The sequence below is a fragment of the Pseudorca crassidens genome, chromosome 7 (assembly GCF_039906515.1).
Source record: "Pseudorca crassidens isolate mPseCra1 chromosome 7, mPseCra1.hap1, whole genome shotgun sequence".
In the NCBI taxonomy this organism is placed as follows: Eukaryota; Metazoa; Chordata; class Mammalia; order Artiodactyla; family Delphinidae; genus Pseudorca; species Pseudorca crassidens.
In genome coordinates, this window is record NC_090302.1 from 113,442,631 (window position 1) to 113,460,190 (window position 17,560).

A 17,560-nucleotide genomic window follows, 5' to 3' on the forward strand; every position below is an offset into this window, starting at 1 on the left:
TTGGCTACTACTAAATGACCTTGCCACCTGTGATGCTGAGACCTTGTAAGTCAGGCACTAGGCCAGTACCCTGGTGGCACAATGTAGGAATTGGCTCTGTGTGTATTTGTGGGCAGCAGGCTTGTCATAACTGATTGAATGAAATTCATCCTCACATAAGACAGTCCAAGTATGGCTTTGGTTGCACAATTGATTTGTGTAGTTATATTCTGGTAAAAAGGAGTGTACATTCTTATTGAACCAATGAAAATTACAATATTCCTGAAAAGTAAAACTCAGTAAAACTATTTCTAAATTCTGAATGGGTCAGTGAGAAGCAAATAATCATTTCAAGATGTTATATTTCAGTCTAGAAAAGCATAATTTACTAAATTGACGGTAGAGATAGATTAAGAAGAGAAAGAATAGAACTTCATATGTTCATTAAGTATAGAAGGATGGAACGTTAAAAATACATGTATAATACCAGTTGTATTTCAAACAAATACACATAATTAAATTTCATTTAATTCAGTTCATTCAGTCCTAGTATTTCTTATCATGCTGGGTTTTGGGTGAGTCTGCTTTTATGATGTGTATCAGCTTCTGGACTGAAAAACCTTAGGAATATTGACTCAGTCCATTGTTCAACGTTAGCAGTGTCAGCTCAGAAGCCTGTACTCAAGAGTGTGTTTTCTGAGGTGTCAGTAGTTTAGTGTTCCTAGTACAGTCTTTTCCAGGAGCCTTCTGGTCATCAAGAAGCAAAGACCTGTTTGATAATGAGACTGAAAGGCTGTAGTTAATTTCTTATAGTAACCAGTAATAGAATACAGTTCTCCATAGGGGTATTTGTTACTGGCTTGTTGAATATTTTCCCTAAGGGTAAAAACGGACAGCAAAGTCATTGACAAATCTCTGGGACCTCCATAAAGCATGCATTTTCTGAAATATTTATATTAATAATATATATATATATATTTTTGCTGTACGCGGGCCTCTCACTGTTGTGGCCTCTCCTGTTGCGGAGCACAGGCTCCGGACGCGCAGGCTCAGCGGCCATGGCTCACCGGCCCAGCCACTCCATGGCATGTGGGATCTTCCCAGACCGGGGCACGAACCCGTGTCCCCTGCATCGGCAGGCGGACTCTCAACCACTGCGCCACCAGGGAAGCCCAATAATATTTTATGTATACAAACTTAACCTAGAAAATGCTGAGCATCTTTGTTGATTTGGTAAGTCTTTCCATGCAGCTCTTACAAAAATGTTGAGCTAACTAATACATATGGTGAGAGGTATCCTAGAATTTTTATTTTATTTTTTCTAAATTTGGGATCTAATCTTGGGAAGGAAAGATTACAGAGTTGTCAGAGATTTGGTCACTTGATTAAGAGACGGTTTTGGGTACCTGAAAAGCAATATTTGGTTACCTATTTAATCAAAGAGATAAAGTATTTTAAAATAAATACAGATGGAGAAGATTCTGGGAAGATAGTAGAGTAGGAAACACTAGGAATCTGTCTCCCCACCTGTACAACAATACAGTGACAGAATCTATCTGATGTAACTATTTTGGGTCTCTGGAATCTCTCGAATCTTTGCAACTTCCAGGGGAAGGCTTGGATAGTAAATTGTGGTTAATTTCAGTCAATTTCACCTCTTAGGTAGCAGGGGCTACTCATCCCCCACATCCCAGCACTGAGACATCCAGCTGTGCACGCATCCCAGAAGCAGCTTGCGTGCACCTTGTGGGAACCAGGGTGGGCAGACAGGTCCCTGTCCTCCACGTATCAGGGATCTGTGCTCTGATTGTTGATGGCTACTTCAGATCTGGGGGGAAAGAGGTGGGCAGCCATTGTTATGGTTCCTCCCCAATTTGTTGCAAGCCTCTCCCCTTCTGGCTGAAGTGACTTCCGGAGGATTTAAAGGGCCAGCAGCTCTTTTCCCCCCTGCTACATTTCTCTCTTTTCACCTTTGGGGAGACAGACATTAAAACTTAAGGCATTCAAAGCAACCATGGATCTGAGGGAAATTAAAAAGTCACCATTGGGCTCCCCTGGTGGCGCAGCAGTTGAGAATCTGCCTGCTAATGCAGGGGACATGGGTTTGAGCCCTGGTCTGGGATGATCCCACATGCTGCGGAGCAACTGGGCCCGTGAGCCACAACTACTGAGCCTGCGCGTCTGGAGCCTGTGCTCCGCAGCAAGAGAGGCCGTGATAGTGAGAGGCTTGCGCACCACGATGAAGAGTGACCCCCGCTTGCCACAACTAGAGAAAGCCCTTGCGTAGAAATGAAGACCCAACACAGCAAAAATAAATAAATAAATTCCTACCCCCAACATCTTAAAAAAAAAAAAAGTCACCATGCATATCCAGAGAAACATGCAGACTCAGAAAAGACCTGAGAGGATTTTAAGTTTGTGCCTCACACTGATCTTGGCTCAGAGACAACGTACAACAATCAACAAAAACAAAAAAAACAGCAAATGTTGGGGAAGGAGAATCTGATTTCCAGAGGTACTGCATTTTTAGATTCAAATGACTACTTTCCACCAAAAAAAAAAAAAGAAGAAACAGGAAGGTATAGCTCATTCATAGGAAAAAAAAAAAATAAACTAACAGGAACTGTCCCTGAAAAAGATCTGATGGCAGATATACTAGACAAAGAGTTGAAAACAACTGTCTTAAAGAGGCTCAAAGCTAAAAGAAGACATGGAGAAAGTAAAAAAAAACTATATGAACAAAACAGAAATATCAATAAGGAGATAGAAAATCTAAAAAGAAACCAAAAAAGAAAGTCTGGAGCTGGAAAATACAATAACTAAAATGAAAAATTCATTAGAGAGATTCAAAGGCAGATTTGAACCTTTCCTGAAGAAGAAGACTCAGTGAACTGGAAGCTAGGACAATGGAAATTATTGAGTCTGAGTAACAGAAAGATAAAAGATTGAAGAAAAATGAACAGAGCTTAAGGGACCTGTGGGACATTGTCACACAGACCAACATGTGCATCATAGGAAGGAGAAGAGGGAGAGAGGGACGGACAGCGTATTTGAAGAGTTAATGGCTGAAAACATCCCAAATTTGATGAAAGACATGTATATAAACGTCTAAGAAACTTAATGAACTCCAAGTAGGATGAACTCAAGGAGACCCACACCCAGACACACCATAACCTAACTGTTGAAAGCCAGAGAATCTTGAAATCAGCAAGAGGGATGTGGCTTATCACATACAAGGAATTGTTAGTAAGATTTCCGGCAGATTTCTCAGTGGAAACTTTACAGGCCAGGAGAAACTGGGCTGATATATTCAAAGTGCTAAAAGAAAAAATGCTATCAACCAGGAATCCTATATCTGGCAAAATTGTCCTTCAGAAATGAGAGTCATTTCCAGATAAACAAAAGCTGAAGCTATTTGTTACTACTAGAGTTGCACTGAAAGAAGTGCTAAATGGAGTCTTGCAGATTGAAAGGAAGGGACACTAGACAGTGGCTTGAAGCCATGTGGAGAAATGGAGAGCTCGGTAAAGGTAAATACACGGGCAGTTATAAAAGCTAGAATTGTTACAGCAGTGGTTTGTGACTCCCCTTTTTCTACATGATTTGAGACTAATAAATTTTTTAAAAAGCAATTACTAGTCTAAAAGCTGGTATCATTGTAACTGGTTTGTAACTCCCCATTTTGTTTTTCTACATGATTTAAGAGACTAATGCACTTTAAAAAAATTATTAGTTTTACATTTTGAAACATACAAACAATGATATTATTGTGCAAAGATGTAATTTGGTGACATCAGCAACTGAAAGAAGTAGGACAGAGATGTAAAGGAGCAGTATTTTTTTTCTTTTTTTAATTTATTTAATTTATTTATTTTTGGCTGCATTTGGTCTTCATTGCTGCGCGCGGGCTCTCTCTAGTTGCAGCGAGAGGGGGCTGCTCTTCCTTGCAGTGTGTGGGCTTCTCATTTCAGTGGCTTCTCTTGTTGCGGAGCATGGGCTCTAGGCACGTGGGCTTCAGTAGTTGTAGCACACGGACTCAGTAGTTGTGGCTTGAGGGCTCTAGAGCGCAGACTCAGTAGTTGTGGTGCACGGGCTTAGTTGGTCCGTGGCATGTGGGATCTTCCCTTACCACAGCTCGAACCTGTGTTCCCTGCATTGGCCGGCAGATTCTTAACCACTACGCCACCAGGGAAGCCCAGGAGCAGAGTTTTTATATGTTATTGGAGTTAAGCTGGTAGAAGTCCAAATTAGAGTATTGTAATTTTATGGTATCGAAAGTAATCCCCTTGTTAACACAGAGAAAATAGGTATACACTTTTTGGGTGGACTAAAAAGTGCCTTCAGTTTTTAAGTCAAAATAAAAGACCCATTTTTCATTTTCACCAAGAACTTTATTGAATAACGTATATACCATTTTGTTCCACTACCTTCTGCCATTTTTCAGGCAACTTAATAATTCCATCTTCCCAAAACTTTTTATCTTTTTGAGCAAAGAACTGTTCCAGGTGCCTTTTACAGTCTTCCAGGGAATTGAAATTTTTTCATTAAGAGAATTTTGTAAAGACCAAAGTAAATGGAAATCCGAAGGTGCAAGGTCTGGTGAATACAGCAGATGAATCAGAACTTCCCAGCCAAGCTGTACAGTTTTTGCCTGGTCATCAAAGAAACATGTAATCTTGCGTTATCCTGATGGAAGATTATGCGTTTTCTGTTGACTAATTCTGGACTCCTTTCGTCGAGTGCTGCTTTCAGTTGGTCTAAGTGGGAGCAGTACTTGTTGGAATTAATCATTTGGTTTTTTGGAAGGAGCTCATAATAGACAACTCCCTTCCAATCCCACCATATAAACAATATCACCTTCTTTGGATGAAGACCAGCCTTTGGTGTGGTTGTTGGTGGTTTATTTCGTTTGCCCCACTATCTCTTCTGTTCCACATTATTCGCAGTATCCTCTTTTCATTGCCTGTCACAATTTGTTTTAAAAAACGGAACGTTTTCATTACATTTAAGTAGTGAAGAATTGCCTGCGGAAATACAGTTAAGAAGGTTTTTTCGCTTATCTTACGTGGAACCCAAACATCAAAGCGTTTCACATAACCAAGCTGGTGCAAATGATTTTCAGCACTTGATTTGGATATTCTGAGTATGTCAGCTACCTCCCAGGTGGTGTAATGTTGATTGTTCTCAATTAACGTCTCGATTTGATCGCTATCAACTTCATATGGTCTACCCGACAGTGGAGCATCGTCCAGCGAGAAGTCTCCATCATGAAACTGTGCAAACTGCTTTTGACATGTCAGAGCACCTTCTCCATACACTGCACAAATCTTTTTTTGCATTTCGGTTGTGTTTTTACCTTCCTGAAATGATAAAACATAATATGCTGAAAATGTTGCTTTTTCTCTTCCATCTTCAATATTAAAATGGCTACACAAAAATTCACCAATTTTGATGTCTTTTTTAATTTTAATTTTATTTTGGCTGCATTGGGTCTTGGGTCTTCGTTGCTGCGCACGGGCTTTCTCTAGTTGTGGCGAGCAGGGGTCTACTCTTCGTCGTGGTGCGTGGGCTTCTCATTGCAATGGCTTCTTGTTGCAGAGCATGGGCTCTAGGTGCACAGGCTTCATTAGTTGCAGTATGCGGGCTCAGTAGTTGTGGCTCATGGGCTCTAGAGCGCAAGCTCAGTAGTTGTGGTGCACGGGCTTAGTTGCTCTGAGGTGTGTGGGATCTTCCCGGACCAGGGATCGAACCTGTGTCCCCTGCATTGCAGGCGGATTCTTAACCACTGCGCCACCAGGGAAGTCCCTGATGTCTTTTTTTAAATGCATGCTGATATGACAGCTGTCACATACAATCTAACAAAATTGTTTCAAATGAAGTTAAAGACAGCTAAGTGCTACTAGAGCCATCTTACAGAAAAAAACCGAACGAACCTTTTGGCCAACCCAATATATAAAATGAAATGAGAGGGGCTTTCCTGGTGGCACCATGGTTAAGAATCTGCCTGCTGTGCAGGGGACATGGGTTCGAGCCCTGAGCCAGGAAGATCCCACATGCTGCATAGCAGCTAAGCCCGTGTGCCACAACTACTGAGCCTGCGCTCTAGAGCCCACAAGCCACAACTACTGAGCCTGCGCGCCACAACTACTGAAGCCCGCGTGCCTAGAGCCCCGTGCTCTGGAACAAGAGAAGCCACCGCAATGAGAAGCCTGTGCACCGCAACAAAGAGTAACTCCTGCTTGCCGCAACTAGAGAAAGCCGGTGCACGGCAACAAAGAGCCAACACAGCCGAAGATAAATAAATCAATAAATTTTTTTAAAAAAGTAAATGAGAGATGAATTTAAATGTTTCACAATACAAATGTCAACTAAGCACAAAGAAGACAGTAATGCAGGAAATAGGGACAAAAGAACCACAAGGCATATAGAAAACAAATAGCAAAGTGACAGAAGTAACCCTCCATATCAGTCATCCTTATAAAAGGAAGGGAATTCTGACATATACTACAGTGGATTGACCTTGAGAACATTATGTTAAGTGAAATAAGCCAGTCACAAAAAGATGAATACTGCATGATTCCATGTGTATGACATACTTAGAGTACTCAAAATCATAGAGACAGAAAGTAGAATAGTGATGTTTAGGGAAGAGGGAAAGAGGGGAGTGTGGAGAACTGTTTAACATTTAATGTTTCAGTTTTACAAGATGAAAAGAGTTGTACAGGTGGTGATAGTTGTACAACAGTATGAATGTATTTAATACCACTGAAGTATGCACTTAAAAATGGTTAAGGTGGTAAATTTTGTGTTCTGTGTATTTTACTACAATTAAAAATCTTTTTAAATATACATGAAGGTAATACAATTGTAAGGATCCTTAGCACTCTCATAGGTGAGGAACCTTTCTTCAAAAACAGAAACGGTAAAGTCAGTAGAAAGCAGAGAAAACTATTCTGGTGGACCTGGGATATCTGCTTTCTGGGCAAATTACACGGAAGTTAAATAGTAAGTAAGCTCTTATAACCTCTTACAGGCGCTCTAAGATCAATTTACGGTTCTATTAGAGAGAAAGCCAAGTTCCGTTTTTCCACTAATATAATATTTGGCAGTAAAAGTTTCTCAAAAAATTTTTTACAATGAATAAACATGTTAAAACAGCATACTTTAGTAAATTTTAACACATTTCGTTGCACAAAGAAACCTGAGTTTTGGAGCAGAGAAGGTGGATTGTGGAATTGTTTTAGTCCTCTAAGGCAGTCTATAGTAACGGAAATAACACGTACACGTAAAGCTGTAATTCAGACAAGTGTATGATAATTACCATGTGTTTAGTTGGGCTGGCTCAGCATTTTATACCATTGGAATTTGGCAAATAGGGACAAATAGGGACATTCTCTTTTGAGCAAGAGAATGCCATTATCCCAACATTATTTTGTAAATATTAATGTGTACAAGGAAGTGAAGAGGAGGAGCAGTTAGAAGCAGGCCTGTAATTTAATGGCCTTCCCTCCCTCCAGCCTTGATGTAAGACAGGCTGAACTAGACGGACAGAGGGAGCACAGACTTGTGCTGTGCCCTCCTCCTCCTCACAACTTCCCTCTGGAACCTCGTGTTCTGTCAGGTTTTGCTTTATTGCCTCCAGGCTGAGTTGGCTGTTGTCCTCTGTGCTGTCAACACTCAGCATCACCTCTGCTCTACTTACTCATCTCCCTCCTGGTCTCTGATGCGGGTTAGCAAACTCGGCCCACGTCTTTGTTTGTAAATAAAGTTTTATTTAAACAGTTCATGCTTATTTGTTTGCATATAATCTCTGGCTGCATTTATACTACAGTGGCAAATTTGACTTGGGACAGAGACCATAGGATCTGCAAAACCTAAAATATTTACCCTCTGGCCCTTTACAGAATAAATTTGCTGACTCCTGGTCTGTGAGCTCTTTTATTAACTTTTTTGGCCAGTTCCAGCCCATGTCAGGTACCTTGTTGGTGCTGAATACATTTTTGTCAAATTATAAAGGAGTACAGGTATGGGAAATATGGTAATGAAAAACATTAATCTGTAAAACGAGGCATTGGTGGTTTCTAGCATGTGTCCCAGGTGCATCAGGTAGACTGTATAACAATAAGACTCAGCTGAGCTGAATTTTCATTTTCTTTTTATACTTTTCCTGACCCCTCCCTGCTGCAGTTAATTGCTTTCTCAGTGCACATTGCTGTTATAAGATTTGTGCATTTTATTAGGTATTTGTCTAAAAGTGTATTTCTACCACTGTATGAACGAACTCGGAGAATTATATTTAATTTTTCTACTTACAGCGCCTTATGTGAATATGGAAAGGAACTTAAAATTTGTGTAGTCCTCAGTAAATATCTACCGAACTGAACCAAGAGGGTTGTTTTTTAAAAAACATGGGCTTCCCTGGTGGCGCAGTGGTTGAGAGTCCGCCTGCCGATGCAGGGGACGCGGGTTCGTGCCCTGGTCCAGGAAGATCCCACGTGCCGCAGAGCAGCTAGGCCCGTGAGCCATGGCCGCTGAGCCTGCGCGTCCGGAGCCTGTGCTCCACAACGGGAGAGGCCACAACAGTGAGAGGCCCACATACCGCAAAAAACAACAACAACAAAAAAAACAGGGGCTTCCCTGGTGGCGCAGTGGTTGAGAGTCCGCCTGCCGATGCAGGGGACGCGGGTTCGTGCCCCGGTCCAGGAAGATCCCACGTGCCACGGAACGGCTAGGCCCGTGAGCCATGGCCGCTGAGCCTACGCGTCCAGAGCCTGTTGCTCCACAACGGGTTCCCACTCCCCCCTTTTCCTCGTCCCTAGACATCACTATTCTGTTTTATTAATTTTTAAAAAATTAATTTAAAAATTAATTTTACGTTACATTTCTTGTTTTGTTTTGTTTCTTTGTTTTTGAATTTTATTTTATTTACTTTTTTATACAGTAGGTTCTTATTAGTCATCAATTTTATACACATCAGTGTATACATGTCAATCCCAGTCACCCAATTCATCACACCACCATCCCCACCCCCCCGCGGCTTTTGCCCCTTGGTGTCCATACGTCTGTTCTCTACATCTGTGTCTCAACTTCTGCCCTGCAAACTGGTTCATCTGTACCATTTTTCTAGGTTCCACATACATGCGTTAATATACGATATTTTTTTTTCCTCTTTCTGACTTACTTCACTCTGTATGACAGTCTCTAGATCCATCCACATCTCAACAAATGACCCAATTTCGTTCCTTTTTATGGCTGAGTAATATTCCATTGTGTTTATGTACCACATCTTCTTTATCCATTTGTCTGTCAGTGGGCATTTAGGTTGCTTCCATGGCCTGGCTGTTGTAAATAGTGCTGCAGTGAACATTGGGGTGCATGTGTCTTTTTGAATTATGGTTTTCTCTGGGCATATGCCCAGTAGTGGGATTGCTGCATCATAAGGTAATTCTATTTTTAGTTTTTTAAGGAACATCCGTACTGTTTTCCATAGTGGCTGTATCAATTTACATTCCCACCAACAGTGCAAGAGGGTTCCCTTTTCTCCAACCCTCGCCATCATTTATTGTTTACAGATTTTCTGATGATGCCCATTCTAACTGGTGTGAAGTGATACCTCATTGTAGTTTTGATTTGCATTTCTCTAATAATTGGTGATGTTGAGCCGCTTTTCATTTGCTTCTTGGCCATCTGTATGTCTGCTTTGGAGAAATGTCTATTTAGGTCTTCTGCCCATTTTTGGATTGGGTTGTTTGTTTCTTTAATATTGAGCTGCATGAGCTGTTTATATATTTTGCAGATTAATCCTTTGTCCGTTGACTCATTTGCAAATATTTTCTCCCATTCTGAGGGTTGTCTTTTCATCTTGTTTATGGTTTCCTTTGCTGTGCAAAAGCTTTTAAGTTTCATTAGGTCCCATTTGTTTACTTTTGTTTTTATTTCCATTACTCAACGAGGTGGATCAAAAAAGATCTTGCTGTGATTTATGTCAAAGCGTGTTCTTCCTATGTTTTCCTCTAAGAGTTTTATACTGTCTGGTCTTACATTTAGGTCTCTAATCCATTTTGAGTTTATTTTTGTGTTTGGTGTTAGGGAGTATTCTAATTTCATTCTTTTACATGTAGCTGTCCAGTTTTCCCAGCACCACTTATTGAAGAAACTTTTCTGCATTGTATATCCTTGCCTCCTTTGTCATAGATTAGTTGACCATAGGTGTGTGGGTTTATCTCTGGGCTTTCTATCTTCTTCCATTGATCTATGTTTCTGTTTTTGTGCTAGTACCATATTGTCTTCATTACTGTAGCTTTGTAGTATAGTCTGAAGTCAGGGAGTCTGATTCCTCCCACTCCATTTTTTTCGCTCAAGATTGCTTTTGCTCTTTGGGGTCTTTTGTGTCTCCATACAAATTTTAAGATTTTTTGTTCTAGTTCTGTAAAAAATGCCATTGGTAATTTGATAGGGATTGCATTGAATCTGTAGATTGCTTTGGGTAGTATAGTCATTTTCACAATATTGATTCTTCCAATGCAAGAATATGGTATATCTCTCCATCCGTTGGTATCATCTTTAATTTCTTTCATCAGTGTCTTGTAGTTTTCTGCATACAGATCTTTTGTCTCCCTAGGTAGGTTTATTCCTAGGTATTTTATTCTTTTTCTTGCAGTGGTAAATGGGAGTGTTTCCTTAATTTCTCTTTCAGATTTTTCATCATTAATGTACAGCAGTGCAAGAGATTTCTGTGCATTAATTTTGTATCCTGCAACTTTACCAAATTCATTGATTAGCTCTAGTAGTCCTCTGGTGGCAGTCTTAGGATTCTCTATGTATAGTATCATGTCATCTGCAAACAGTGACAGTTTTACTTCTCCTTTTCCAATTTGTATTCCTTCTATTTCTTTTTCTTCTCTGATTGCCGTGGCTAGGGCTTCCAAAACTATGTTGAATCATAGTGGTGAGAGTGGACATCCTTGTCTTGTTCCTGATCTTAGAGGAAATGCTTTCAGTTTTTCACCATTGAGAATGATGTTTGCTGTGGGTTTGTCATATATGGCCTTTATTATGTTGAGATAGGTTCCCTCTATGCCCACTTTCTGGAGAGTTTTTATCATAAATGGGTGTTGAATTTTGTCAAAAAGCTTTTTCTGCATCTATTGAGATGATCATATGGTTTTTATTCTTCAATTTGTTAATATAGTATATAACATTGATTCATTTGCGTATATTGAAGAATTCTTGCATCCCTGGGATAAATTCCACTTGATCATGGTGTATGATCCTTTTAATGTGTTGTTGGAATCTGTTTGCTAGTATTTTGTTGAGGATTTTTGCATCTATATTCATCAGTGATATTGGGCTGTAATTTTCTTTTTTTGTAGTATCTTTGCCTGGTTTTGGTATCAGGGTGATGGTGGCCTCATAGAATGAGTTTGGGAGTGTTCCTTCCTCTGCAGTTTTTTGGAAGAGTTTGGGAAGGATGGGTGTTAACTCTTCTCTAAATGTTTGATAGAATTCACCTGTGAAGCCATCTGGTCCTGGACTTTTGTTTGTTGGAAGATTTTTAATCACAGTTTCAATTTCATTACCTGTGATTGGTCTGTTCATATTTTCTATTTCTTCCTGGTTCAGTCTTGGAAGGTTATAGCTTTCTAAGAATTTGTCCATTTCTTCCAGGTTGTCCATTTTTTTGGCATAGAGTTGCTTGTAGTAGTCTCTTAGGATGCTTTGTATTTCTATGATGTATGTTGTAACTTCTCCTTTTTCATTTCTAATTTTATTGATTTGAGTCTTCTCCCTCTTTTTCTTGAAGAGTCTGGCTAATGGTCTATCAATTTTGTTTATCTTCTCAAAGAACCAGCTTTTAGTTTTATTGATCTTTGCTATTGTTTTCTTTGTTTCTATTTCATTTATTTCTGATCTGATCTTTACAATTTCTTTCCTTCTGCTAACTTTGGGTTTTGCTTGTTCTTCTTTCTCTAGGTCCTTTAGGTGTAAGGTTAGCTTGTTTATTTGAGATTTTTCTTGTTTCTTGAGGTAGGCTTATATAGCTATAAACTTCCCTCTTAGAACTGCTTTTGCTGCATCCCATAGGTTTGGGATCATTGTGTTTTCATTGTCATTTGTCTCTAGGTATTTTTTGATTTCCTCTTTGATTTCTTCAGTGATCTCTTGGTTATTTAGTAACGTATTGTTTAGCCTCCATGTGATTGTGTTTTTTACGTTTTTTTTCCCTGTGATTCATTTCTAATCTCATAGCACTGTGGTCAGAAAAGATGCTTGATATGATTTCAGTTTTCTTAAATTTACTGAGGCTTGATTTGTGGCCCAAGATGTGGTCTATTCTGGAGAATGTTCCGTGCGCACTTGAGAAGAAAGTGTAATCTGCTGTTTTTTGATGGAATGTCCTATAAATATCAATTAAATCCATCTGGTCTATTGTGTCATTTAAAGCTTCTGTTTCTTTATTTATTTTCATTTTGGATTATGTGTCCATTGGTGTAAGTGAGGTGTTAAATTCCCCCACTATTATTGTGTTACTGTCGATTTCCTCTTTTATAGCTGTTAGCAGTTGCCTTATGTATTGAGGTGCTCTTGTATTGGGTGCATATATATTTGTAATTCTTATATCTTCTTCTTGGATTGATCCCTTGATCATTATGTAGTGCCCTTCCTTGTCTCTTGTAACATTCTTTATTTTAAAGTCTATTTTATCTGACATGAGTATTGCTACTCCAGCTTTCTTTTGATTTCCATTTGCACGGAATATCTTTTTCCATCCCCTCACTTTCAGTCTGTATGTGTCCCTTGGTCTGAAGTGGGTCTCCTGTAGACAGCATATATATGGGCCTTGTTTTTGTATCCATTTAGCAAGCCTGTGTTTTTTTGGTTGGAACATTTAATCCATTCACGTTTAAGGTAATTATCAATATGTATGTTCCTATGACCATTTTCTTAATTATTTTGGATTTGTTTTTGTAGTTCCTTTTATTCTCTTGTGTTTCCCACTTAGAGAAATTCCTTGAGCATTTGTAGAGCTGGTTTGGTGGTGCTGAATTCTGTTAGCTTTTCCTTGTCTGTAAAGCTTTTGATATCTCCATCAAATCTGAATGAGATCCTTGCCGGGTAGAGTAATCTTGGTTGTAAGTTCTTCCCTTTCATCACTTTAAGTATATCATGACACTCCCTTCTGGCTTGTAGAGCTTCTGCTGAAAAATCAGCTGTTAACCTATGGGAGTTCCCTTATGTGTTATTTTTCTTTTTTCCCTTGCTGCTTTCAATAATTTTTCTTTGTCTTTAATTTTTGCCAATTTGATTACTATGTGTCTCGGCGTGTTTCTCCTTTGGTTTATCCTGCCCGGGACTCTCTGCGCTTCCTGGACTTGGGTGGCTATTTCCTTTCCCATGATAGGGAAATTTTTGACTATAATCTCTTCATATATTTTCTTGGGTCCTTTGTCTCTCTCTTCTCCTCCTGGGAACCCTGTAATGTGAATGTTGATGCGTTTAATGTTGTCCCAGAGGTCTCTTAGGCTGTCTTCATTCTTTTTTCCTTATTCTCTTCCGCAGCAGTGAATTCCACCATTCTGTCTTCCAGGTAGCTTATCCGTTCTTCTACCTCAGTTATTCTGCTATTGGTCCCTTCTAGTGTAGTTTTCATTTCAGTTATTGTATTGTTCATCTCTGTTTGTTTGTTCTTTAATTCTTCGTTAAACATGTCTTGCATCTTCTCAATCTTTGCCTCCATTCTTTTTCCGAGGTCCTGGATCATCTTCATTATCATTTTTCTGAATTCTTTTTCTGGAAGGTTGCCTATCTCCACCTCATTTAGTTGTTTTTCTGGGGTTTTATCTTGTTCCTTCATCTGGTACATAGCCCTCTGCCTTTTCATCTTGTCTGACTTTCTGTGAATGTGGTTTTTGTTCCACAGGCTGCAGGATTGTAGTTCTTCTTGCTTCTCAAGTTAATCTCTTTTAAGGCTAAATGCACATATGCCAACATTAGCAGCCTGAATCTTATAATGCCTCTTTGTTCTGTAAAATAAACTAGCATTCAGAGCCTGGCAGGATGGTTCTCTGGGACATTAGTCTGCCATCTTCTTGGACTCTCTGCTCACTGAATAAAGTTGTTATCCTTTGTCTCCCAATTCATTGGCCTGCTAGGGTTGGACGGTCTCCTGCAGAGGTGGGCGGTGGCTGTGGCTCACCATGGGGCTAAGGACACTGGCAACAGAAGTTCTGGGAAGTACTCCTTGGCATGAGCCCTCCCAGAGTCTCTAATTTTAGGTTACTTTAATGTAACATTTGTTCTTTAAAAAAAATACTGAATATGTAAGAATAAAAAGTAAAGCCTGCTACTTGCCTTTCATTCATTCTTCTGAAAATATACTTCCCTGAAGAAGAAGACACTGTTAACTGGGTAGCTGACCTTCTGCGCATCCTCCCTACACACAGCACACAGTTGTAAACAATTATACAGAGTTCTGGTACATTACAGACAGAAAGAGACTTAAAAAAAGGAGTGCGCTCTGCATACCGTGCTGTGACTTTCTTCTTTTCCCTTCACAGTGTATGTACATAGAAGTACTTCCTTCTTCCCAGTGGCTGCATAGAATTCTAGTGATTCCAATTGTGATATTTTCCCAGGCTCTTGATGATGTTTAGGTGGAGCAACAATGCTGGAGTACACATCCTTGTACATATTCTTTTGTATTTGTGACATTTTATCTTTAGGATAAATTTGAAATTTCAGCTGCTCTTTCAAATGGTATGTGAATTTAAAATTTTTACCAAGTAACTGTAATTAACTTTCTCACAAACAGGGTATGCAAAGACTTATTTCCTCACATCCTGGCCAACATTGTTTATCACTTCATCTTTGTCAGGTTACAGTGGTATCTTGTTTAATTGCTATTTTCTTAATTTGGAGGGAAGTTAGTATTTGGTTTATGTGTTGATTGGCTTATGTTTCCTCTGTCATTTGCCTTTCCCGTCTTCTGTCCACTTCTTATTTTGGCTGCCATGTTTTTCTCAGTGATGTCGAAGAGCTGTTGTGTATTAGAGGATTAGCAATCTATCAGTTATGTTGCAGGTATTTTCTCAAATTATTATTAAATTGAATTGTATATTTTGCCATTCAGGTGTTTTAAAATTTATATAGGGAACTTTTCTTGTGACTTGTGGGTTTGGTATCATGTTTTGGAAGTCCTGCGTCAGTCAGAGAGTATAGAAAATTAACCTATGTTTTCTTCCTCTCTTTAAACTTTAATTTTTTCATGTTTAAAAATGCCGTCTACTTGGAATATTTTTGGTGTTAGGAGTGAGGTAAAAATCCAGCCTTTTTACTTTCAAGTGGCTAACTCCAGAGTGTGTGTTTTTATGTGATGAATGGGGGACGAGAAAAAAGTCAGAGATGTCTTCCAAATTTCCAGCCTAATATTTTTCGTCTTATGATTTTTACTTACGTATATAGAAAAAAAGATATATTTAACAACAAAGAAAAGTCACTGTCATACTATGCTAAAATATAAAGTAATTCCATTTTTCACTTTTCTCTCGAAATTTCTTTCCATATTAATTCTGATTTATAGGAGATGCTTCAGTAGCAGTGTCTTACATTTAAACTTACCACGTGTGCTGCACATAATGTGTCAGTTGGCTCGAATATCTACCTAATGTTGGTGACATTAATTACAGTACAGTGAAGTGAAACATTATAGCCTGATTATTTTAAGGATTTAGTTCCCCTCATCCCTGAATACTTCTGAAGCATTTTAATGATCAAGGAAAGACTACTGTGAAATGTAAATTTTAAAAGAAATGACAGATCTTATTTTTACCCCCTAGATTTTGGACTGGTTTGTACAGATATGTTTGGCCCTGAAACATGTACATGATAGAAAAATTCTTCATCGAGACATAAAATCACAGGTAAGTTTATTATGTCACTACTAACTTCTCAGTGGATGTGGACATGGGGCCAGCATTGTCTTGGGCTAGAATGTTTGAGCTTGGTGCAGTCTGCGTCCGACTGTCTTCTCCCTTCACGGTCCCCGCTCCACTGTAACCCTGAATATCACACAGGCTTCGTGTGTTAGGTCTTTGCCTGCTTTTCATGTCCTACTCTTTCATTATGATGGAAGAAATCCAAAACAATGGTTATGTGGAAGGGATTTGTTTTTTGTTTTTTTTGAGATTTTGCATGTTTGAAGATTCTCCTACTTTATTTTTTTTAATTTTTGAAAAAATTTATTTACTTTTTATTTATTTATTTTTGGCTACATTGGGTCTTTGCTTTGCGCAGGCTTTCTGTAGTTGCGGTGAGCGGGGGCTACTCTTTGTTGCGGTGTGTGAGCTTCTCATTGTGGTGGCTTCTCTTGTGGAGCATGGGCTCTAGGTGCGCGGGCTCAGTAGTTATGGCTCGCGGGTTCTAGAGCACAGGCTCAGTAGTTGTGGTGCATGGGCTTAGTTGCTCCACAGCATGTGGGATCTTCCCAGACCAGGGTTTGAACCTGTGTCCCCTGCCTTGGCAGGTGGATTCTTAACCACTGCGCCACAAGGGAAGTCCAAGATTCTCTAACTTTGATGAGAATTTGGTTATCAACTTCTGGTTAGAAATTGTTTTCTTACAGAATTTTTAAGATGTTGCCCATTTGTCTTTTGGCTTCTTGTGTTGCAGTTTAGGAATTTGCAATCTCTTGCCCTTGTTTCTTCTCTCTGACCCATTTAAGATATTCTCTCTGTCCCATGGTTCTGAAATTTCATAGTTTGTGAATTGGTGAGGCTCACTTTTACTCATTATGCTGTATACTTTTGAGAATGTATATTTCTTCTAGAAATGTTGTAGAAAATGTTTAGTTATATTTTTTCAAATATTATTTCTCTTTTTGCTACTTTCACAGTTGTCTCCTGGATTTTTTTCTAGACACACGTTGGAGCTTCTTAATTTGTCCCTTCAAGTGTCTTATTTGTTCTTTCACATTTTGTGTCTCTCTCAGTTGTATTCTACATGAATTTTTCGACCTATCTTCTAGTTAACTAAATCCCTTTGAAATTTTGTGTAAACTAGTGCTTTTCTCATCTGTTGACTTTATTATGACTTTTTTTCTCTCCAGGGTTTCTAAATGGTTTTTCATATAGATCTGTTCTTATTGTAATTGGGTTTTATTTCATAATGTCTTGTTCTTTTCAAATGCATATTTATTTCTTCATTTATTTCTTCGCAAGTTTCTAAATATATTTACTTCAAAGTTTTTATTGGATTGCTTTATAAAACTAATTCTGTCTGTAGTGAATTCTGGTTCTGGTTATTTTATTGGTTGTTTTTCTTTGCAGTAGCTTTCTTACATGTGTTGGATTCTTTTGTGGGAGATACTTTGTCCCCACAGCTCACTCATCTTTGCATCGAGGTTTCTTTCACGTTTGCCTCACTTGGGCTCACGCCCTTCCCAGAGTGGGTAGTACAGAGGGGCTTTGTTTCCTGATGTCAGGGCCGTGTGTCTGTCTTCTTACGTCCTTAGGCCTGCAGCTGCTTATGTAGCCTTGTAGCCCCAGGATGAGTAGTGGGAAGGAGAGGGACTATGGTGGGGCTC

The 17,560-nt window shown here is 39.2% G+C and overlaps 1 protein-coding gene across 10 annotated transcripts in view; it reads left to right on the plus strand.

Moving 5' to 3' along the window:
• NEK1 (NIMA related kinase 1) overlaps positions 1–17,560 on the plus strand; it is a 231,468-nt gene that overhangs the window by 46,505 nt on the left and 167,403 nt on the right. For all 10 annotated transcript variants that reach the window (XM_067745387.1, XM_067745386.1, XM_067745396.1 and 7 more), the window contains one exon: positions 15,816–15,899. In XM_067745387.1, coding sequence (XP_067601488.1) covers positions 15,816–15,899 — 84 coding nt within the window. The remainder of the gene's footprint in view (positions 1–15,815; positions 15,900–17,560) is intronic.